The 24726-nt window shown below is 52.6% G+C and overlaps 1 protein-coding gene and 1 non-coding gene across 2 annotated transcripts in view; both read left to right on the forward strand.

Annotated features, from left to right (window-relative positions):
• Positions 1-8468: 8468 nt before the first annotated feature.
• On the forward strand, positions 8469-8540 carry trnae-uuc (transfer RNA glutamic acid (anticodon UUC)). Its single transcript has one exon. It is a non-coding gene; the product is annotated as a tRNA-Glu (tRNA).
• A 1595-nt stretch (positions 8541-10135) lies between these two features.
• The window catches only part of LOC144488441 (dynamin-1-like protein), a gene marked incomplete at its 3' end in the record, with an annotated part of 47253 nt that continues 32662 nt past the window's right edge, over positions 10136-24726 (forward strand). Inside the window, exons 1-6 of the mRNA XM_078206513.1 lie at positions 10136-10311; positions 12476-12626; positions 14446-14478; positions 16652-16698; positions 16996-17067; positions 21835-21921. Coding sequence (XP_078062639.1) covers positions 10210-10311; positions 12476-12626; positions 14446-14478; positions 16652-16698; positions 16996-17067; positions 21835-21921 — 492 coding nt within the window. The remainder of the gene's footprint in view (positions 10312-12475; positions 12627-14445; positions 14479-16651; positions 16699-16995; positions 17068-21834; positions 21922-24726) is intronic.

Genomic DNA, 24726 nt, shown 5'->3' on the forward strand with positions numbered 1-24726 from the left:
CAAAACAGGCCTCACTGTTCGGGAGTGGACCCAAAACAGGCCTCACTGTTCGGAAGTGGACCCAAAACAGGCCTCACTCTCTGGGAGTGAATCGTAAACAGGCCTCACTGTCCGAGAGTGAATCCTAAACAGGCCTCACTGTTCGGAAGTGGACCCAAAACAGGCCTCACTCTCTGGGAGTGAATCGTAAACAGGCCTCACTGTCCGGGAGTGAATCCTAAACAGGCCTCACTGTTCGGAAGTGGACCCAAAACAGGCCTCACTCTCTGGGAGTGAATCGTAAACAGGCCTCACTGTCCGAGAGTGAATCCTGAGCCAGTCCTTGTTTTGAGTAGGACAAGCAAGATAAAAGCCTTGTTGCCTTGTTGCGGTAGTAGAGGGCACAAGGGAAAGAGCTGATTGGTAAGTAGAAAGTTTGGGTAAGTGTTTAATCATTTTAGCACTTGTAGTCTCATCGGTGCAATTTCTGTGGTTTATGGTTTGTAAAGGTTATAATCGGTAGTAACGAGAAGCAGGAAAGGAAGGCCGCAGAGAATTGGACATAATCTGAAACAAAACATCCTCCAAAAGTTTAATTTCAAGGGGTAAGACATGACAGGAGAGCTCCAAGCCGTGGTTTGCTCTTCTTGCTCCATGTGGGAGGCCGGGAACATTTCCAGTGCCGGGGGCCAGCATGTGTGCAGGAAGCGTCTCCAGCTGCAGCTTCTGGAAGCCCGTGTTTAGGAGCTGGAGCAACAGCTGAGGAGACTGTGGAGCATCCACTAGATGGAGAGTATCGTGGATAGCACGTATAGAGAGGTGGTCACACCACAGGCTCAGACTCCATAGGCAGGATGGGAATGGGTGAGCAGAAGACAGAGCAAGAGAGCTAGGCAGGCAGTGTAGGAATCTCCTGTGGCTATTCTCCCCAGAACATTCTCCTACCAAACAGATAGACCATTTTTTGGATGCTGTTGAGGGGTATGGTCTTTCAGGGGAAAACAGCAACAGCCAAATCCGTTGTGCCATAGCTGGTTCTGCTTTTACTGGTTCATTCATGGGACATGGACGTCGCTGGTTGGCCAGCATTTATCCCCTAGTTGCCCTTGGAGGGCAGTTGAGAGTCAACCACATTGCTGTGGGTCTGGAGTCACATGTCGGCCAGACAGTGTAAGGACGGCAGATTTCCTTCCCTATGGGACATTAATGAACCAGATGGGTTTTTACGACAATTGATAATGGTCATCAGTAGATTCTAATTCCAGATATTATTTTTGTTGAATTCAAATTCCACCATCAGCCATGGTGGGATTCGAACCCGGCTCCCCAGAACATTATTAGCTGGGTTTCTGGATTAATAGTCTAGCGATAATACTCCTCCCTTGCGGCAGTGTGGAAATGCAATAGTTATAGGGGATTCAATTGTAAGGGGTATAGACAGGCGTTTCTGTGTCCACAAATGAGACTCCAGGATGGTATGTTGCCTCCCTGGTGCTCAGGTCAAGCATGTCTCAGAGCGGGTACAGAACATTCTGAAGGGAGAGGGCGAACAGCCAGTGGTCGTAGTACACGTTGATACAAAGGACATAGGTATAAAAAGGGGATGGGGCCCTAAAAGCAGAATATAGGGAGCTAGGGAGCAAGCTGCAAGGTAGGACCTCAAAGGTAGTGATGTCAGGATTACTACCTGTCCACGTGCTAGTCAGAGTAGAAAAGCAGGATACATAGGATGAATACATGGCTGGAAAGATGGTGCGAGGGGGAGGGTTTCAGATCCCTGGGGCATTGGGACTGATTCCGCGGGAGGTGGGACCTGTACAAACTGGAAGGGTTGCACCTGGGCAGGATCGGGACTGATGTCCTGGGGGGGTGGGTGACTAGCTAGAGTGGTTGGGGAGAGTTTAAAATAATACGACAGGGGGTTGGGAACCTTTGCAAGGATTCAGAGCAGGGGGACTTAAGAACAAGAGGAAAAGACAGTCAGGGGAATAAGGAAAGTGAGAGGCAGAGAAATCAAGGGCCAGAATCAGATAAGGACCGAGTAAAAAATAGTAGGAAGGGGAAAAGGAATGTTAAAAATGCCCACCTTAAGGTTTTGCACCTGAACGTCAGAGCATTCGAAATGAAATGGATGAATTAGTTGCACAGATAGATGTAAAGGGGTGTGATATAGTTGGCATTACGGAGATGTGGCTCCACGGTGACCAAGGATGGGAACTAAACATTGAGGGTTATTCAGTGTTTAGGAAGGACGGACGGGAAGGAAAAGGTGATGGAGTTGCATTGTTGATTAAAGATGATATTGATATGATATTGAGGAAGGATATTAGCATAGGTGATGTGGAATCTGTATGGGTCGAGTTAAGAAACAACAAGCAACAATAAACATTGGTGGGGGTGGTGTACAGGCCACCAAACTGTAGTGGTAATGTTGGGAAAAGCATTAGACAGGAAATCAGAGATGTACGTGTTAAAGAAACATCTGTGACTATGGGTGACTTTAATCTGCGTATCGACTGGGAGAGTCAGATTAGTCACACTACAATAGAGGGAGAATTTCTGGAGGGCATACAGGATGGTTTCAGGAGCAATACATTGAGGAACCAACAAGGGAGCAGACCATCTTGGACTGGGTGTTGTGCAATGAGAAAGGATTCGTTGGCAATCTAGTTGTGAGAGAACCCTTGGGGAGGGCGGCACGTTGGAACAGTGGGTTAGCACTGCTGCCTCACAGTGGCAGGGACCTGGGTTCAATTCCAGCCTTGGGTCACTGTCTGTGTGGAGTCTGCACGTTCTCCCCGTGTCTGCGTGGGTTTCCTCCGGGTGGTCCGGTTTCCTCCCACAGTCCAAAGATGTGCAGGTTAGGTGGATTGGCCATGCTAAATTGCCCCTTATTGTCCAAAGATGTGTGGGTTAGGTGGATTGGCCATGTTAAATTGCCCCTTATTGTCCAAAGATGTGTGGGTTAGGTGGATTGGCCATGTTAAATTGCCCCTTATTGTCCAAAGATGTGTGGGTTAGGTGGATTGTTGGACTTTAACCTGGTGTTGTTAAACTTCTTACTTTAGGTGGATTGGCCATGCTAAATTGCCCCTTAGTGTCAGGAGGATTAGCAGGGTAAATATGTGGGGTTAAGGGAATTGGGCCTGGGTGGGATTGTGGTCAGTACAGACTCAATGGGCTGAATGGCCTCCTTCTGTACTGTAAGGATTCTATGAGTGACCATAATATTGTAGAATTCTTTGTGAAGGCGGATAATGATGTCGTTGATTCTGAGACCAGGGTCCTGAATCTCAATAAGGGTAACTGTGATGGAACGAGGCATGAATTGGCCATGATGGACTGGGAAACATTGTTGAGAGGAGAGACAGTGGAAAGGCAATGGCAGGCATTTAAAGAACAAATAGGTGAACTCCAGAAGCTGTTTATTCCTGTTTGGCGCAAGAGTAGTCAGGGAATTGTGACCAAACCGTGGCTTACAAGGGAAATTAGAGATAGTGTCAGGTTCAAGGAAGAAGCATTTAATTGGCAAGAAAAAGCAATAGACCTGAGGATTGGGAGCAGCTTAAAATTCAGCAAAGGAGGACCAAGGGATTGATTAAGAAGGGAAAAATAGAGTATGAAAGTAAGCTAGCGGGGAACATTAAAAACTCACTGTAAAAGTTTCTATAGATATGTAAAGAGAAAAAGATTGACAGAAATGAATGTAGGCCCTTTACAGTCAGTAACGGGAGAATTTATAACAGGGAGTAAAGAAATGGCTGATGAATTAAATTCGGACTTTGTTTCAGTCTTCACAAAGGAAGACATGAATAATGTACCCTCATGCTAGACCCTCTGCCCCCTAGTAGTTCTGGAAGGTTATTTGTGTCCTCCTTAGTGAAGACAGATCCAAAGTATTTGTTCAGCTGGTCCTCCATCTCTTTGTTGCCCATTATGAATTCACCTGATTCTAACAGTAAGGGACCTACATTTATCTCCACCAGACTGTTTCTCTTCACGTATCTATAGAAGCTTTTCTGGTCAGTTTTTATGTTTTCTGCAAGCTTACTCTCATATTCTGTTTCCCCCCGTCCGAATTAAACCCTTTGTCCTCCTCTGCTGGATTTTAAATTTCCTCCAGTCCTCGGGTTTGCTGCTTTTTCTGGCCAATTTATATACCTCCATTTTGGCTTTAACACAATCCCTGATTTCCCGGCACGGCGGCACAGTGGGTTAGCGCTGCTGCCTCACAGCGCCTGGGTTCAATTCCCGGCTTGGGTCACTGTATATGCAAACTCTGCACATTCTCCCCGCGTCTGCGTGGGTTTCGTCCGGGTGCTCCAGTTTCCTCTCACACTCCAAAGATTTACAGGTTTAAGGTGCTGGGGGGTAGGTACAGGGGGGATGTCAGGGGTAAGTTTTTCACTCAGAGGGTGGTGGGTGAGTGGAATCGGCTGACGTCGGTGGTGGTGGAGGCAAACTCGTTGGGGTCTTTTAAGAGACTTCTGGATGAGTACATGGGATTTAATGGGATTGAGGGCTATAGATAGGCCTAGAGGTGGGGATGTGATCGGCGCAACTTGTGGGCCGAAGGGCCTGTTTGTGCTGTGGCTTTCTATGTTCTATGTTCTATGCGTAGATAAGGTGGATTGGCCGTGCTAAATTGTCCCTTAATGTCCAAAGATGTGTAGGTTAGGTGGATTGGCCATGCTAAATTGTCCCTTAATGTCCAAAGATGTGTAGGTTAGGTGGATTGGCCATGCTAAATTGTCCCTTAGTGTCCAAAGATGTGTAGGTTAGGTGGATTGGCCATGCTAAATTGCCCCTTAGTATCCAAAGATGTGCAGGTTAGATGGATTGGCCGTGCTAAATTGTCCCTTAGTGTCCAAAGATGTGTAGGTTAGGTGGATTGGCCATGCTAAATTGTCCCTTAGTGTCCAAAGATGTGCAGGTTAGGTGGATTGGCCATGCTAAATTGTCCCTTAATGTCCAAAGATGTGTAGGTTAGGTGGATTGGCCATGCTAAATTGCCCCTTAGTATCCAAAGATGTGCAGGTTAGATGGATTGGCCGTGCTAAATTGCCCCTTAGTATCCAAAGATGTGCCGGTTAGGTGGATTGGCCATGCTAAATTGCCCCTTTGTGTCCAAAGATGTGCAGGTTAGGTGGATTGGCCATGCTAAATTGCCCCTTAGTATCCAAAGATGTGCGGGTTAGGTGGATTGGCTGTGCTAAATTGCCTCTTAGTATCCAAAGATGTGCCGGTTAGGTGGATTGGCCATGCTAAATTGCCCCTTTGTGTCCAAAGATGTGCAGGTTAGGTGGATTGGCCGTGCTAAATTGTCCCTTAGTGTCCAAAGATGTGCAGGTTAGGTGGATTGGCCATGCTAAATTACCCCTTAGTGTCCAAAGATGTGCAGGTTAGATGGATTGGTCATGCCAAATTGTCCCTTAGTGTCCAAAGATGTGTAGGTTAGGTGGATTGGTCATGCCAAATTGTCCCTTAGTATCCAAAGATGTGCAGGTTAGGTGGATTGGCCATGCTAAATTGTCCCTTAGTCATAGAGTCATAGAGGTTTACAGCATGGAAACAGGCCCTTCGGCCCCACTTGTTCATGCCGCCCTTTTTTTTAAAAACGCCTAAGCTAATCCCAATTGCCCACATTTGGCCCATATCCCTCTATACCCATCGTACCCATGTAACTATCTAAATGCTTTTTAAAAGACAAAATTGTACCCGCCTCTCCTACTACCTCCGGCAGCTTGTTCCAGACACTCACCACCCTCTGTGTGAAAGAATTGCCCCTCTGGACACTTTTGTATCTCTCCCCTCTCACCTTAAACCTATGCCCTCTAGTTTTAGACTCCCCTACCTTTGGGAAAAGATATTGACTATCTAGCTGATCTGTGCCCCTCATTATTTTATAGACCTCTATAAGATCACCCCTCAGCCTCCTACGCTCCAGAGAAAAAAGTCCGGCATTTCAGACAAAGCTCAGCACAACATCGTGGGCCGAAGGGCCTGTTCTGTGCTGTACTGTTCTATGTTCTATGTTCTATCCAGCCTCTCCTTATAACTCAATCCATCAAGTCCCAGTAGCACCCTAGTAAATCTTTTCTGCACTCTTTCTAGTTTAATAATACCCTTTCTATAATAGGGTGACCAGAACTGTACACAGTATTCCAAATGTGACCTTACCAAAGTCTTGTACAACTTCAACAAGACATTCCAACTCCTGTATTCAATGTTCTGACCGATGAAACCAAGCATGCCGAATGCCTCCTTCACCATTCTGTCCACCTGTGACTCCACTTTCAAGGAGCTATGAACATGTACCCCTAGAACTCTTTGTTCTGTAACTCTCCCCAACGCCCGACCATTAACTGAGTAAGTCCTGCCCTGGTTCAATCTACCAAAATGCATCATCTCGCATTTGTCTAAATTAAACTCCATCTGCCATTCGTCAGCCCACTGGCCCAATTGATCAAGATCCCATTGCAACCGGAGATAACTTTCTTCACTGTCCACTATGCCACCAATCTTAGTGTCATCTGCAAACTTACTAACCATGCCTCCTATATTCTCATCCAAATCATTAATATAAATGATAAATAACAGTGGGCCCAGCACTGATCCCTGAGGCACACCGCTGGTCACAGGCCTCCAGTTTGAAAAACAACCCTCTACAACCACCCTCTGGCTTCTGTCAAGAAGCCAATTTTGTATCCATTTAGATACCTCACCCTGGATCCCGTGAGATTTAATCTTATGCAACAACCTACCATGCGGTACCTTGTCAAGGGCCTTGCTAAAGTCCATGTAGACAACATCCACTGCACTGCCCTCATCTACCTAGTATCCAAAGATCTGCAGGTTAGGGGGATTGGCCATGATAAATTGTCACTTATTGTCAGGGGGACTAAAGAGTAAATATGTGAAGTTATGGGGATATGGCCTGGTTGGGTCAGTGCAGGCTCGATGGGCCAAATGGCCTCCTTCTGCTCTGTAGGGATTCTATGATTCTATATCAGAGCTGGAGGGTTCCAGTTATCAGTAAAGGTTGGACAGACTGAGATTCTTTTCTCAACAATGGGGTCAGCTGAGGAGTGACCTGATTGAGCTGTTTTAGGTGAAGCAACATGTGGCTGAATAGCCTCTGTGTTTAAGGCGTTTGGGAGCTGGAGAAAGGAATAGAAGGAGAGGGGATTGGGGGAGATGAAAAGAGTGGGTGAGTGGAGGCCGGCGTGGGGTAGAAACTCTGGGATGGAGCAGATGGGTTGGATGTAGTTTGTGATCCTGATTCTATTTAATTTCACTCAGCTATCTGGGATATATTCCTGGGGAATGAGGTTAGGTGAGGACAATCGACTGCTGAAGCAGATGGTTGCAGCTTGTGGAGATTATGCAGTGGGGGGAGGGGGGGGGCGGGGTTGTGACTGTGTGTGTGAATGTGTGCATGACTGTGCGTGTCTGTGTGTGTGTGTTTGTGAATGTGTGTGTCTACCTGTGAATGTGTGTGTGAGCCTGTCTGTGTAAGTGTGTGTGTCTGTTTGTGAGTGCGTCTGTATGTGGGTGAGTGTGTGTGTGTGTTGTGTGTATCTGCCTGTGTGTATGTGAGCCTGTCTCTGTGAGTGTGTGTGTGTCTATGTCTGTGAGCCTATCTGTATGTGTGAGACAGTGTGTGTTTCTGTGTGTGTGTATGAATGTCTCTATGTGAGTGTGTGTGTGTGTCTGTCAGTGTCTCTGTGTCTGAGTGTCTGTGTGAGTGTGTCTGTGTGAGTGTCTGCAGCAGCGATCAGTGTGAGTGCAGTCTGGGCCGCACCTTGCTGTGAGTGTGTGAGTGTGTCTGTGTGAGTGTCTTCTCAGGGATCATTATGAGTGCAGCCTGGGCCATACCTTGCTGTGAGTGTGTAATGTCAGTGTGTGTCTCTGTCTGTGCAAATGTGTAATGTCAGTGTGTGTGTGTGAGTGTGAGAGCCTGTGTGTGTGTGTAATGTCAGTGTGTGCGTGAGCCTGTCTGTGTGAGTGTATAATGTCAGTGTGTGTCTGTGTGTGTGTACGTCTAATGTCAGTGTGTGTGTGAGCCTGTATGTGTGTGTGTAATGTCAGTCAGTGTGTGTGTGTGTGTGAGTGTGAGAGCCTGTGTGTGTGTAATGTCAGTGTGTGCGCGAGCCTTTCTGTGTGAGTGTGTAATGTCAGTGTGTGTGTGTGAGTGTGAAAGCCTGTGTGTGTGTAATGTGTGTGTGTGTGTAATGTCAGTGTGTGCGTGAGCCTGTCTGAGTGTATAATGTCAGTGTGTGTCTGTGTGTGTGCGTGAGCCTGTCTGTGTGCGTCTAATGTCAGTGTGTGTCTGTGTGTGTGTGTGAGCCTGTCTGTGTGCGTCTAATGTCAGTGTGTGTCTGTGTGTGTGTGTGAGCCTGTCTGTGTGAGTGTGCGTCTAACGTCAGTGTGTATATAAGCCTGTCTGAGTGAGTGTGTAATGTTAGTGTCTCCAGCTGTCAGTCAGTTCCCATATGGTCTAGCGGTTAGGATTCCTGGTTTTCACCCAGGCGGCCCGGGTTCGACTCCCGGTGTGGGAATGTCAATCTTTTCCGAGGCAGCCTGCAGATTAGCGAGAGCCGGGGCTGCTTTTCCTGCTGCCTCGCTCGCTCATGCCAGCTCTTAAAGGGACAGCACGCCATAACTGCAATCTGACAGGGAGCACGAGAAATCGTTTTTTTCATCCTCCCACAGGATGTGCAATCGCTGACAAGGGAACCATTTGTTGCTTGTTGCTGTTTGCCCGAGAGGAGGCAGCAGTGAGCTCCCTTCTCGAAGCACTGCAGCTCTCAGAGCAGCCAGAATAGACAGCATCTCCCACAGTTCACCCAGAACCCTGAGACCATTTGCAACATGTTCTGAGTGTAAAGGGACCTCGTCTGAGGATCTGTTGCGTAGTGGAGCGTGCACAGTCTGGTCAGGAGAGGTGCAATCCACACGTCTGCCTCCTGATGGGAAACACATCAATTCTGAGCGGGAGGTGGCCATTCGGCCCCTCGAGCCTGCTGTGCTATTCAATAAGCTGCGCCCTCATCTCCACAGGAGCACCCACCCTGTTGCAAGTCGATGATTTACAAAGAAATGGGGGTGAAATGGGCAGAGTTGGGGGAGAATGGGGGAAATGGGGAGAATTGGGGACAGTAAGGGAGTTGATTAGCTCTTCATGGGTGAGCCTTTGAGCAGACAAGAGGTGACGTTCCACTGCTAGCTGACCCTTGGATTACACGGGGGTAACAGACCCCCCCGGAAATAGGGGGCATTTCCCCCTCCCCCCAGGATTGGGGGGTAACAGACCCCCCCGGAAATAGGGGGCATTTCCCCCTCCCCTTAGGATTGTGGGGGTAACAGACCCTCAGGAAGGGGGGGGGGGGTTAATTTCCCCCTCCCCCCAGGATTGGGGGGGAAGAGACCTTCAGGAATGGGGGGTAATTTCCCCCTCCCCCCAGGATTGGGGGGGTAAGAGACCCTCAGGAAGGGGGGGTAATTTCCCCCTCCCCCCAGGATTGGGGGGGGTAAGAGACCCTCAGGAAGGGGGGGGAGGGGGGCACTCTCACTCCACCAGCACGTTCAGTGATTCACCAATAGGAGTTGGAGAAGGGCTGGTCCGGGCCTGATTGACGGGTGCATGGACCAATGGCAGTGGGGGAGGGCCGGGCACGGGGGCTGATTGACGGGTGCATTGACCAATAGCAGTGGCGGAGGCAGGGCGAGCGGCTGATTGACGGGTGTACTGACCAATGGCAGTGAGGGAGGGTCGGGCTCGGGGGGTGCTTGACGGGTTCATTGACCAATGACAGTGGGGAGGGCCGGTCTCGGGGCTGAGTGACGGGTATATTGACCAATGATAGTGGGGGAGGGCCGGGATCGGTGGCTGATTGACGGGTACCCTGACCAATGGTAGTGGCGGAAGGCAGGGCTCGGGGGTGGTTGACGGGTGCATTGACCAATAGCAGTGGGAGAGGGCCGGGCTCGGGGGGGCAGTGATTGACTGGTACATTGACCAATGGCAATGGCGGAGGCCGAGAGAGGGTCTGATTGACGGGTGCATTGACCAATGGCAATGGCGGAGGCCCGGCGAGGGGATGATTGACGGGTGTATTGACCAATGGCGGTCGCGCAGGGCCGGGCTCGGGGCCGCGGCGCCGGTTGGAGTTTGAACGGGCTGAGGGGAGCGGGAGGCCGGGGAGAGAGCAGCCGCCAGCCGGGGACATGGAGACTCTGATCCCCGTCATCAACAAGCTGCAGGAGATTTTCAGCACGGTGGCTGCAGAGATCATCCAACTGCCTCAGATTGTGGTGGTGGGAAGTCAGGTCAGAGATAGAGAGATAGTGACAGAGACTGGGATAGAGAGAGAGAGAGAGACTGGGATAGAGAGAGAGAGAGACTGGGATAGAGAGAGAGACTGGGATAGAGAGAGAGAGAGACTGGGATAGAGAGAGAGAGAGAGACTGGGATAGAGAGAGAGAGAGACTGGGATAGAGAGAGAGAGAGACTGGGATAGAGAGAGAGACTGGGATAGAGAGAGAGACTGGGATAGAGAGAGAGAGAGACTGGGATAGAGAGAGAGAGAGAGACTGGGATAGAGAGAGAGAGAGAGAGAGACTGGGATAGAGAGAGAGAGAGACTGGGATAGAGAGAGAGAGAGACTGGGATAGAGAGAGAGACTGGGATAGAGAGAGAGAGACTGGGATAGAGAGAGAGAGAGACTGGGATAGAGAGAGAGACTGGGATAGAGAGAGAGAGAGACTGGGATAGAGAGAGAGACTGGGATAGAGAGAGAGAGAGACTGGGATAGAGAGAGAGACTGGGATAGAGAGAGAGAGAGACTGGGATAGAGAGAGAGAGAGAGAGACTGGGATAGAGAGAGAGAGAGAGACTGGGATAGAGAGAGAGAGAGACTGGGATAGAGAGAGAGAGAGACTGGGATAGAGAGAGAGACAGACTGGGATAGAGAGAGAGAGAGACTGGGATAGAGAGAGAGAGACTGGGATAGAGAGAGAGAGAGACTGGGATAGAGAGAGAGAGAGAGACTGGGATAGAGAGAGAGAGAGACTGGGATAGAGAGAGAGAGAGAGAGAGACTGGGATAGAGAGAGAGAGAGAGAGAGAGACTGGGATAGAGAGAGAGAGAGAGAGACTGGGATAGAGAGAGAGAGAGAGAGAGAGACTGGGATAGAGAGAGAGAGAGACTGGGATAGAGAGATAGAGAGAGAGACTGGGATAAAGAGAGAGAGAGAGAGACTGGGATATAGAGAGAGAGGGAGAGACTGGGATAGAGAGAGAGAGACTGGGATAGAGAGAGAGAGAGAGACTGGGATAGAGAGAGAGAGAGAGACTGGGATAGAGAGAGAGAGAGAGAGAGAGACTGGGATAGAGAGAGAGAGAGAGACTGGGATAGAGAGAGAGAGAGAGACTGGGATAGAGAGAGAGAGAGAGAGACTGGGATAGAGAGAGAGAGAGAGAGAGAGACTGGGATAGAGAGAGAGAGAGAGAGAGAGACTGGGATAGAGAGAGAGAGAGAGAGAGAGACTGGGATAGAGAGAGAGAGAGACTGGGATAGAGAGATAGAGAGAGAGACTGGGATAGAGAGAGAGAGAGAGAGACTGGGATAGAGAGAGAGAGAGACTGGGATAGAGAGAGAGACTGGGATATAGAGAGAGAGAGAGAGACTGGGATAGAGAGATACAATGGAGAGGGAGCGATTACAGCGGGAAGATTTTGAGGGGATGGGGAGAATGAGGAGGGGACGTGATAATGAGTGGTGGAGGGAAGGGAGATATTTGTGGGGTAAGTGCTGGGGCACTTGGAGGCTGGGGTGGGGAATGTGTGTCTGCCTCACCCTTTGGAGTGGTCAGTGACGGGGAAGTGTGGGTGGAGGAGGCAGCCCGAGGGGTGGCCAGCGCCAGGGGCGGTCACCGCGAGGGGCAGCCAGCGCTGGGGGGGCCAGCGCCAGGGGCGGTCACCGCGAGGGGCAGCCAGCGCTGGGGGGGCCAGCGGGAGGGGCGGCCAGCGCCAGGGGCAGTCACCGCGAGCGGCGGTCACCGCGAGGGACGGCCAGTGCCAGGGGCGGTCAGCGCCAGGGGCGGTAACCGCGAGGGACGGCCAGTGCCAGGGGCGGTCAGCGCCAGGGGCGGCCAGTGCCAGGGGCGGTAACCGCGAGGGACGGCCAGTGCCAGGGGCGGCCAGCGCGAGGGACGGCCAGTGCCAGGGTCAGTCACCGCGAGCGGCGGTCACCGCGAGGGACGGCCAGCGCCAGGGGCGGCCAGCGCCAGGGTCAGTCACCGCGAGCGGCGGTCACCGCGAGGGACGGCCAGTGCCAGGGGCGGCCAGTGCCAGGGGCGGTAACCGCGAGGGGCGTTTGGTGGCGGTTCCTGGGTCAGTCGAATCGAAGCGGTTACTACACCGCAGCTGGTATTGCCGTCCCGTGATAACGGTGCCCAATGTTCTCCTGTTTTCTCTCTCTCTTGGTGAACAGAGCAGCGGGAAGAGTTCGGTGTTGGAGAGCATCGTGGGCAGAGATTTCCTCCCCCGTGGCTCGGGCATTGTGACCCGCAGGCCCCTCATCCTCCAGCTGGTGAATGTCGCGTCGGCCGAGGAGCGGAAGCTGGCAGCAAGTGGCGATACTGGTGAGGAACACGCTGTACGTTCTCACAGCAGAATGTGGAATAATCTAGCATTCGTGTAATGGTGGAACAATGTATCCAGGAGGGAAGCAACTCCCAGCTCAAGGCTCCACAAGGTTTTAGTCAGCACTTTGCAAATTCTGGCACTGTGTCCTGAATGGTGCCAGTCTCTCCTCGCCAGGTCATTCCAGCCAGGCACAGCCTGCCCTCACTTTTACCCTGATGACCGTTTACCCTTCTGGAGAATGATGGCCGAGTGGTATTATCGCCAGACCATTAATCCAGAAACTTAGCTCATGTTCTGTGGACCCGGGTTCGAATCCCCCCACACTAGATGGTGGAATTTGAATTCAATAAAAATATCTGGAATTAAGAATCTACTGATGAACCATTGTCGATTGTCGGAAAAACCCAGCTGGTTCACTCATGTCCTTCAGGGAAGGAAATCTGCTGTCCTGACCCGGCCTGGCCTACAGACCATGTAAGGACTCCAAAGCCACAGCAATGTGGTTGACTCTCAACTGCCCTCCAAGGGCAACTAGGGATGGGCAATAAATGCTGGCCCAGCCAGCGACGCCCATGTCCCAGGAATGAATTTTAAAAAGCACCACATGTTCGCCAGAAATACAGGCAGTAAATTCACCTCGACCCAAGACTCAGCATGTACTCCAGACCAATTCTCCCAGTCCTGAGGGAGCGCCGCACTGTGGGAGGGTCAGTGCTGAGGGAGCGCCGCACTATGGGAGGGTCAGTGCTGAGGGAGCGTCGCACTGTGGGAGGGTCAGTGCGGAGGGAGCGCCGCACTGTGGGAGGGTCAGTGCTGAGGGAGCGCCGCACTGTGGGAGGGTCAGCACTGAGGGAGGGTCAGCGCTGAGGGAGCGCCGCCCTGTGGGAGGGTCAGCGCTGTGGGAGGGTCAGCACTGTGGGAGGGTCAGTGCTGAGGGAGCGCCGCCCTGTGGGAGGGTCAGCGCTGAGGGAGCGCCGCCCTGTGGGAGGGTCAGCACTGAGGGAGCGCCGCACTGTGGGAGGGTCAGCGCTGAGGGAGCGCCGCACTGTGGAAGGGTCGGTGCTGAGGGAGCGCCGCACTGTGGGAGGGTCAGTGCTGAGGGAGCGCCGCACTGTGGGAGGGTCGGTGCTGAGGGAGCGCCGCACTGTGGGAGGGTCAGTGCTGAGGGAGCACCGCACTGTGGGAGGGTCAGTGCTGAGGGAGCGCCGCACTGTGGGAGGGTCAGTGCTGAGGGAGTGCCGCACTGTGGGAGGGTCAGTGCTGAGGGAGCGCCGCACTGTGGGAGGGTCAGTGCTGAGGGAGCGCCGCACTGTGGGAGGGTCGGTGCTGAGGGAGCGCCGCACTGTGGGAGGGTCAGTGCTGAGGGAGCACCGCACTGTGGGAGGGTCAGTGCTGAGGGAGCGCCGCACTGTGGGAGGGTCAGTGCTGAGGGAGTGCCGCACTGTGGGAGGGTCAGTGCTGAGGGAGTGCCGCACTGTGGGAGGGTCAGTGCTGAGGTTTACAGGTTGAATTTGGAATTCAGAAAATTAAAGAGCTGTGTAATTCCTCAAGATACTACGGCCAATACAATGGGTGGATCTAATTTTAAACTGGAGATTGATTTAAGCGACAGTATTCAGGGATTTGCCATTGGTTCACAGTTCTGCCATGTTCTGATGGAGTGACTGGTGTGAGGAGCTGAATGGCCAGCTACTGCTCATCTGGAAATTGGCAGCTGTGGTTTTCTCCGCCATTCGTTTCCCGCTCTGTGCTTGTTCCTGTGTGTGAGAGCTGTTCGATAAAAGCCGCTTCTCTTTCTTTCATTCTGCTCCACAGGTGAGGGCCGCCTCTCTCGACCTCCTTCCTCAGGTCTGCTTCTCCTGATCTCCTTCAGTCAGTGTCACCCGCCTGTTTGTTCACTCACTCCACCTCGCTGCTTGTTTCCTTCCCGGCCCCACCCAGAGTCTAAAATACAAACCCCTTTCATATCCTCCCGACCTGCCGTGTCATCTGTGCCAATCACTGATGTGCCACTCCCTCCTGGGTGCTGATCGAGTCTGTATGGCTCGTGGGGGGGGCGGGGGGTGCTCGGGCAGGGGCAGCTCTCCGTATCACTGCCGCTGGGGAGCTGGGAAAACTGTTTATCAGTGCGGGATATTCCCTGGGAAAACCCGTCCCTCCACATCCCTTCCAGTCTGCTCCACGCTGTCTCACTGCTTCTCCCATTTGTGTGCACGGGCTGTGTGTGTTCTCCCTGTGGATCACTGGGAGGGAGGGGATCAGAGACGCGGCAGGCTCAGGACGGGATTGGAGTTGACGGGGGGGATTGTGTCGGGGGGCCGGTGGCAGGCAGATCGGGGGGGGTGGTTGGGAATGGGATTGGGAATATTGACACTGGGATATAGGGACAGTGTTGGGATTGGGAATGTTGACACTGGGATACAGACTCAGGGTTGGGAATGGGATTGGGAATATTGACACTGGGATATAGGGACAGTGTTGGGATTGGGAATGTTGACACTGGGATACAGAGACAGGGTTGGGAATGGGATTGGGAATATTGATAAGGGATGGATACAGGGTTGAGATTGCGAATATCGACACTGGGATACGGGGACAGGGTTGGGAATGGGATTGGGAATATTGACACTGGAATGGATACAGGGACAGGGTTGGGATTTGGAATATTGACACTGGGCTACAGGGACAGGATTGGGAACATTGGCACTGGGATACAGGATCAGGGTTGGGAATGGGATTGAGAATATTGACACTGGCTTACAGGGACAAGATTGGGAATATTGACACTGGGATACAGGGACAGGATTGGGAATGGAATTGAGAATATTGACACCGGAATACAGGGACAGTGTTGGGAATGGGATTGGGAGCATTGACACTGTTATACAGGAACAGGGTTGGGAATGGGATTGGGAATATTAACACTGGGATACAGGGACAAGATTGGGAATGGGAATATTGACACTGGGATACGGGGACAGGTTAGGGAATATTGACACTGGGATACAGGGTTGGGATTGGGAATATTGACACTGTGGTACAGGGACAGGGTTGGGTATGGGATTGGGAATATTGACACTGGGATACAGGGACAGGAATTGGAATATTGATACAGGGACAGGGTTGGGAATGGCATTGGGAATATTGACACTGGGATACAGTGTTGGGAATGGGATTGGGAATAATGACACTGGGACACGGACAGGGTTGGGATTGGGAATATTGACACTGGGATACAGGGACAGGATTGGGAATATTGACACTGGGATACAGGGACAGGATTGGGAATATTGACACGGATACAGGAACAGAGTTGGGAATGGGATTGGGAATATTGGCACTGGGATACAGGGACAGGGTTGGGAATGGGATTGGGAATATTGACACTGGGATACAGGGACAGGGTTGGGAATGGGATTGGGAATATTGGCACTGGGATACAGGGTTGGGAATGGGATTGGGAATATTGACCCTGGGATACAGGGACAGGAATGGGAATATTGACACTGGGGGACAGGGTTGGGAATGAGAATATTGACACTGGGATACAGGGACAGGATTGGGAATATTGACACGGATACAGGAACAGAGTTGGGAATGGGATTGGGAATATTGGCACTGGGATACAGGGACAGGGTTGGGAATGGGATTGGGAATATTGACACTGGGATACAGGGACAGGGTTGGGAATGGGATTGGGAAGATTGGCACTGGGATACAGGGACAGGGTTGGGAATGGGATTGGGAATATTGACCCTGGGATACAGGGACAGGAATGGGAATATTGACACTGGGATACAGGGACAGGGTTGGGAATGAGAATATTGACACTGGGATACAGGGACAGGGTTGAGATTGGGAATATTGACACTGCGATACAGGGACAGGGTTGAGATTGGGAATATTGACCCTGGGATACAGGGACAGGGTTGGGAATGAGAATATTGACACTGGGATACGGGGACAGGGTTGGGAAGTGGGAGATATTTCAGTGGATGACAGTGTTGTTTTCCATTGCCAGGTATTGTTGCGGATGAGTGGGGAACGTTTCTGCACTGCAAGAGCAAGGTAATCGCTCCCTCCCTCATCCCACCGCGTGTCCTGCTCCCCTTGTTGTTCTCCCCATTCCTGTCACATTTCCCATTGCCCTGGAACAGACTGATGCTGGGAGCTGGGGAGGACCGAGTGCGTGGGAAAGGTGTTGAGGGGTGGGGTGCGTTGTCTTTGCAGGCGGCTGCTGTTGGTGATGGAGGAGGGTTGATGGGAGGCTGCAGGATGGGGGTTCTGGGTGCAGGGGCTGTGATGGTGGAGGGAGTCTCGGGCAGTGTGTGAGGGATCTTCACACTTGCTCACATGTTTTCACAGGTATTCACTGATTTCGATGAGATTCGCCAGGAGATTGAGAGCGAGACTGAGCGTATGACAGGAAACAACAAGGTAACTCCCTCACTCAGCATTCATCCTCAATGTCTTTCACATCCACCAACCTTCTCGAGGCTGTGGCATAGTGCTATTGTCACTGGACTAGTAACCCAGAGATCCAGAGTACTGCTCTGGGGACATGGCTTCGAACCCCACCATGGCAGCAGGTAATAGTTGAATTAAAAGTCTATTGATGACTAATCATCAAACCTTGTCTATTGTCAGAAAAACCCATCTGGGTCACGAATGTCCTTTAGGGAAGGAAATCTGCCGTCCTTACCCGGTCTGGCCTACACGTGACTCCAGAGCCACGGCAATGTGGGTGACTCTCAACTGCCCTCTGAAATGCCCAAGCGAGACACTCAGTTCAAGGGGCAATAAATGGTGGCCTTGCCCAGTGATACCCACAACCCATGAATGAATAAAGAACAACTCCCCCCGAGTAACTCACCACCAGGATCAACTCCCCCCAAGTAACTCACCACCAGGGATCAACTCCCCCCGAGTAACTCACCACCAGGGATCAACTCCCCCCGAGTAACTCACCACCAGGATCAACTCCCCCCCCGAGTAACTCACCACCAGGATCAACTCCCCCCGAGTAACTCACCACCAGGGATCAACTCCCCGCGAGTAACTCACCACCAGGATCAACTCCCCCCGAGTAACTCACCACCAGGGATCAACTCACCACCAGGGATCAACTCCCCGCGAGTAACTCACCACCAGGATCAACTCCCCCCCCGAGTAACTCACCACCAGGATCAACTCCCCCCGAGTAACTCGCCACCAGGGATCAACTCGCCACCAGGGATCAGCTCGCCACCAGGGATCAACTCCCCCGAGTAACTCACCACCAGGGATCAACTCCCCGCGAGTAACTCACCACCAGGATCAACTCCCCCCGAGTAACTCGCCACCAGAGATCAACTCGCCACCAGGGATCAACTCACCACCAGGGATCAACTCCCCCCCCCCGAGTAACTCACCACCAGGGCTCAACTCCCCACCGAGTAACTCACCACCAGGGATCAACTCCCCCCCCGAGTAACTCACCACCAGGGATCAACTCCCCCCCGAGTAACACACCACCAGGGATCAACTCCCCCCCGAGTAACTCACCACCAGGGATCAACTCCCCCCCGAGTAACACACCACCAGGGATCAACTCCCCCCCGAGTAACTCACCACCAGGGATCAACTTCCCCCCTGGGTAACTCACCACCAGGGATCAACTCCCCCCCCGAGTAACACACCACCAGGGATCAACTCCCCCCCCCCCCGAGTAACTCACCACCAGGGATCAACTCCCCCCTGGGTAACTCACCACCAGGGATCAACTCCCCCCTGGGTAACTCACCACCAGGGATCAACTCCCCCTCGAGTAACACACCACCAGGGATCAACTCCCCCCTGGGTAACTCACCACCAGGGATCAACTCCCCCCGAGTAACTCACCATCAGGGATCAACTCCCCCCCCCCCGAGTAACTCACCATCAGGGATCAACTCCCCCCCCGAGTTACTCACCACCAGGGATCAACTCCCCCGAGTAACTCCCCACCAGGGATCAACTGCCCCCCGAGTAACTCACCATCAGGGATCAACTCCCCCCTGAGTAACTCACCACCAGGGATCAACACCCCCTGAGTAGCTCACCACCGGAGATCAACTCTCCCCCCCACCCGAGTAAATCACCATCAGGGATCAAATCCCTGCGAGTAACTCACCACCAGGGATCAACTCTCCTCCCCCCCCCCAGCCCTGAGTAACTCACCGTCAGGGATCAACTCCCCCCGAGTAACTCACCATCAGGGATCAACTCCCCCCCCGAGTAACTCACCACCAGGATCAACTCCCCCCGAGTAACTCACCACCAGGGATCAACTCCCCGCGAGTAACTCACCACCAGGATCAACTCCCCCCGAGTAACTCACCACCAGGGATCAACTCACCACCAGGGATCAACTCCCCGCGAGTAACTCACCACCAGGATCAACTCCCCCCCCGAGTAACTCACCACCAGGATCAACTCCCCCCGAGTAACTCGCCACCAGGGATCAACTCGCCACCAGGGATCAGCTCGCCACCAGGGATCAACTCCCCCGAGTAACTCACCACCAGGGATCAACTCCCCGCGAGTAACTCACCACCAGGATCAACTCCCCCCGAGTAACTCGCCACCAGAGATCAACTCGCCACCAGGGATCAACTCACCACCAGGGATCAACTCCCCCCCCCCGAGTAACTCACCACCAGGGCTCAACTCCCCACCGAGTAACTCACCACCAGGGATCAACTCCCCCCCCGAGTAACTCACCACCAGGGATCAACTCCCCCCCGAGTAACACACCACCAGGGATCAACTCCCCCCCGAGTAACTCACCACCAGGGATCAACTCCCCCCCGAGTAACACACCACCAGGGATCAACTCCCCCCCGAGTAACTCACCACCAGGGATCAACTTCCCCCCTGGGTAACTCACCACCAGGGATCAACTCCCCCCCCGAGTAACACACCACCAGGGATCAACTCCCCCCCCCCCCGAGTAACTCACCACCAGGGATCAACTCCCCCCTGGGTAACTCACCACCAGGGATCAACTCCCCCCTGGGTAACTCACCACCAGGGATCAACTCCCCCTCGAGTAACACACCACCAGGGATCAACTCCCCCCTGGGTAACTCACCACCAGGGATCAACTCCCCCCGAGTAACTCACCATCAGGGATCAACTCCCCCCCCCCCGAGTAACTCACCATCAGGGATCAACTCCCCCCCCGAGTTACTCACCACCAGGGATCAACTCCCCCGAGTAACTCCCCACCAGGGATCAACTGCCCCCCGAGTAACTCACCATCAGGGATCAACTCCCCCCTGAGTAACTCACCACCAGGGATCAACACCCCCTGAGTAGCTCACCACCGGAGATCAACTCTCCCCCCCACCCGAGTAAATCACCATCAGGGATCAAATCCCTGCGAGTAACTCACCACCAGGGATCAACTCTCCTCCCCCCCCCCAGCCCTGAGTAACTCACCGTCAGGGATCAACTCCCCCCGAGTAACTCACCATCAGGGATCAACTCCCCTGAGTAAGTCACCGTCAGGGATCACCTCTGCCTCTGTCACCCAGCGGGGGGGGGAGTGAGTGACTCCCCGGGTGAGACGTCCGTGTTCTGCGATTTCCTGTGACCAGATCAGGGCTCTGTAGCTCAGTGTCCCTCAGGGTCAGGGCTGTAGCTCAGTATCCCTCAGGGTCAGGGCTGTAGCTCAGTATCCCTCAGGGTGAGGGCTCTGTTGCTCAGTATCCCTCAGGGTCAGGGCTGTAGCTCAGTATCCCTCAGGGTGAGGGCTCTGTTGCTCAGTATCCCTCAGGGTCAGGGCTGTAGCTCAGTATCCCTCAGGGTGAGGGCTCTGTTGCTCAGTATCTCTCAGGGTCAGGGCTGTAGCTCAGTATCCCTCAGGGTGAGGGCTCTGTTGCTCAGTATCCCTCAGGGTCAGGGCTGTAGCTCAGTATCCAACAGGGTCAGGGCTGTAGCTCAGTATCCCTCAGGGTCAGGGCTGTAGCTCAGTATCCCTCAGGGTCAGGACTGTAGCTCAGTATCCCTCAGGGTCAGGGCTGTAGCTCAGTATCCCTCAGGGTCAGGGCTGTGGCTCAGTATCTCTCAGGGTCAGGGCTCTGTAGCTCAGTATCCCTCAGGGTCAGGGCTCTGTAGCTCAGTATCCCTCAGGGTCAGGGCTGTAGCTCAGTGTCCCTCAGGGTCAGGGCTCTGTAGCTCAGTATCCCTCAGGGTCAGGGCTGTAGCTCAGTATCCCTCAGGGTCAGGACTGTAGCTCAGTATCCCTCAGGGTCAGGGCTGTAGCTCAGTATCCCTCAGGGTCAGGGCTGTGGCTCAGTATCTCTCAGGGTCAGGGCTCTGTAGCTCAGTATCCCTCAGGGTCAGGGCTCTGTAGCTCAGTATCCCTCAGGGTCAGGGCTGTAGCTCAGTGTCCCTCAGGGTCAGGGCTCTGTAGCTCAGTGTCACTCAGGGTCAGGGCTGTAGCTCAGTATCCCTCAGGGTCAGGGCTGTAGCTCACTATCCCTCAGGGTCAGGGCTCTGCAGCTCAGTATCTCTCAGGGTCAGGGCTCTGTAGCTCAGTATCCCTCAGGGTCAGGGCTGTAGCTCAGTATCCCTCAGGGTCAGGGCTGTAGCTCAGTATCCCTCAGGGTCAGGACTCTGTAGCTCAGTATCCCTCAGGGTCAGGGCTCTGTAGCTCAGTATCCCTCAGGGTCAGGACTCTGTAGCTCAGTATCCCTCAGGGTGAGGGCTCTGTTGCTCAGTATCCCTCAGGGTCAGGGCTGTAGCTCAGTATCCCTCAGGGTGAGGGCTCTGTAGCTCAGTATCCCTCAGGGTCAGGGCTCTGTAGCTCAGTATCCCTCAGGGTCAGGGCTCTGTAGCTCAGTATCCCTCAGGGTCAGGGCTGTAGCTCAGTATCCCTCAGGGTGAAGGCTCTGTAGCTCAGTATCCCTCAGGGTCAGGGCTCTGTAGCTCAGTATCCCTCAGGGTCAGGGCTGTAGCTCAGTATCCCTCAGGGTCAGGGCTGTAGCTCAGTATCCCTCAGGGTGAGGGCTCTGTAGCTCAGTATCCCTCAGGGTCAGGGCTCTGTAGCTCAGTATCCCTCAGGGTCAGGGCTGTAGCTCAGTATCCCTCAGGGTGAAGGCTCTGTAGCTCAGTATCTCTCAGTGGTGGGCAGCTGTTAAACGTGCCACCTCTCTCTCTCTCTCTCTCTCTGTTTTGAAGGGGATCAGCCCGGAACCCATTCACCTGAAGATTTACTCGTCAACTGTCCTGAACCTGACCCTCATCGATCTGCCGGGGATCACCAAGGTAACTGACTCCTACCATTGCGTGTTTGCCACCTGGCGGTGTCAGTGACTGAAGGGGGGGAAAGTGCCCCAGGATATCCACCCATTAACCTCCGCAAATGGACTGACTGCTTTTCTTTCCCGCGTTCTGCTCAGCCATCCGTGTGGGCCTGGGGAAGTTCAGTCCAGGAAGGCCTGACACGAGCGGCTCAGTACGTGTGACCTTGTGCAGTTGTCAAGTGGAGATAAGGAGCCTGTAAATGGACATGCACAGGCTGAACCGTAGCAGAGTACCGCGTGGGCAAATGTGAAGTTGTCCAAATAGGCAAGAAAAAGCAGCATGCTCGTAAAATGGAGCACTCGGAGGTACAGAGGGACCTGGGCATCCTGGCCCATGAATGGTAAAACGTTAGTTTGCAGGTACAGCAAGTGGTCAGAAAGAACAACAGAACGCTGATATTTATTGTGCGGGGAATGGAATGGAATCGGGTGGCACGGTGGTTAGCACTACTGCCTCGCAGTGCCAGGGACCCGGGTTCAATTCCTGCCTCAGGTCACTGTCTGCGCGGAGTCTGCACATTCTCCCCGTATCTGTGGGTTTCCGCCGGGTGCTCCGGTTTCCTCCCACACTCCAAAGATGTGCAGGTTAGGTGGATTGGCCATGCTAAACTCTCCCTCAGTGTCATCCAAACAGGCGCCGGAGTGCAGCGACTAGGGGATTTTCGCAGTAACTTCATTGCAGTGTTAACGTAAGCCTTACTTGTGACACTAATAAATAAACTTCAGCTTTACCCTTTGTGTGAAAAAGTTGCCCCTCGGGTCCCCTTCCAATCTTTCCCCCCTCACCTTAAAATCCTGTGTTAATAACTTGTGCAGCAGATTTGAGGTTAGATGAAAATAAAAGGGTTGGTTTATTTACACACACACACACACACAGATACTCACACACACACAGATACTCACACACACACAGATACTCACACACACACACACACACAGATACTCACACACATACACACACACACAGATACTCACACACACACACAGATACTCACACACACACACACACACACAGATACTCACACACACACAGATACTCACACACACACAGATACTCACACACACACACACAGATACTCTCACACACACAGATACTCACACACACACAGATACTCACACACACACACACACACAGATACTCACACACACACACACACAGATACTCACACACACACACACACACAGATACTCTCACACACACACACACAGATACTCACACACAGATACACACACACAGATACACACACACAGATACACACACACAGACACACACACACAGATACTCACACACACACAGATACTCTCACACACACACATACACACACACACATACTCACACACACACACATACACACACACACACACACACAGACAGATACTCACACACACACAGATACTCACACACACACACACATACTCACACACACACACACACAGATACTCACACACACACACACATACTCACTCACACACACACACTCACACACACACACATACTCACACACACACACACACACATACTCACACACACACACACACAGATACTCACACACACACACTCACACACACACACACACACTCACACACACTCACACACACACACACACACACATACTCACACACACACACACAGATACTCACACACACAGATACTCTCACACACACACACTCACACACAGATACTCTCACACACACACACATACTCTCACACACACACACTCACACACACAGATACTCTCACACACACACACACAGATACTCTCACACACAGATACTCAGACAGACACACAGACAGACACACAGTCAGACGCACAGACACACACGCACAGGCACACACGCACAGGCACGCGTGCACAGGCACGCGCGCGCAGGCACGCGCGCGCAGGCACACACACACACACACACGTGAGGTGTTTCACAATATCCACCCCCTTTCACACACTCCCAATAAATGGGGAATAAGGAAAAAGGTTCAGGGCACGGGTACAATAGAAATACAAGGAGGGACTTCACGCATGTCCAGAGTCCAGGATCAACTGGAATGTTCCTTCCGAGGGCGGTCTGACTGATTGCAGGCTGTCCCCATCCTCCCAGAGCGAGACTTCCATGATGGCAGACAGCTCGGAGAGCGAGTCAGTCGGGAAGCACCAGTTCCAAAGGTTGATGAGGGTCCGAAGTTTCTCTTCTGCCACCAGCCCGATGGCAGACAGCGCAGGCTGTTGCCTGGAGTTCGGTTCACGTTGAGAGGTCGGACACTAACTACTGGAATTCAATTCCAATATCTCAGCGCAGCTTGAGGGAAGGCCATGGAACAAGAGCTCCTCAATGTTGGACACGGGATGACTGGAATCTCGAGGTTTAATGGGAGGCGGATTTCCTTTTGTTTGTGAACTCTCGGGTTACCAAAGTGCTGTCCTGTTGGTCAAAATCGCTGCGTTCGGACTGCGAATGCTTCGGCCATTAGCACCATTATGGGAGATCACAACCCGCAAAGGTTTTGCTTTGCCCGGTGATAGCTGGACCAGACCAGAATCCCCGTCCCGACGGCCAAAGATCTTCAGCTGGCGACGTGGTGTTCGCTCAGCAATTTTCTACTTTAAACCGCACAGGGGAAAAACGCCTTTATAAAATAGTCCAGCTGATGAATATATATATATATAATTTAACCTTTCACGTCCCGACAATGTTACCCTGTGTGGGACAAACTAGAACGAAGGGACATGGTTTCAAAATAAGGGATCTCTCATTTAAGACCGACTGATTTTCA

This window comes from Mustelus asterias, unplaced genomic scaffold, assembly GCF_964213995.1.
Source record: "Mustelus asterias unplaced genomic scaffold, sMusAst1.hap1.1 HAP1_SCAFFOLD_1567, whole genome shotgun sequence".
NCBI lineage: Eukaryota > Metazoa > Chordata > Chondrichthyes > Carcharhiniformes > Triakidae > Mustelus > Mustelus asterias.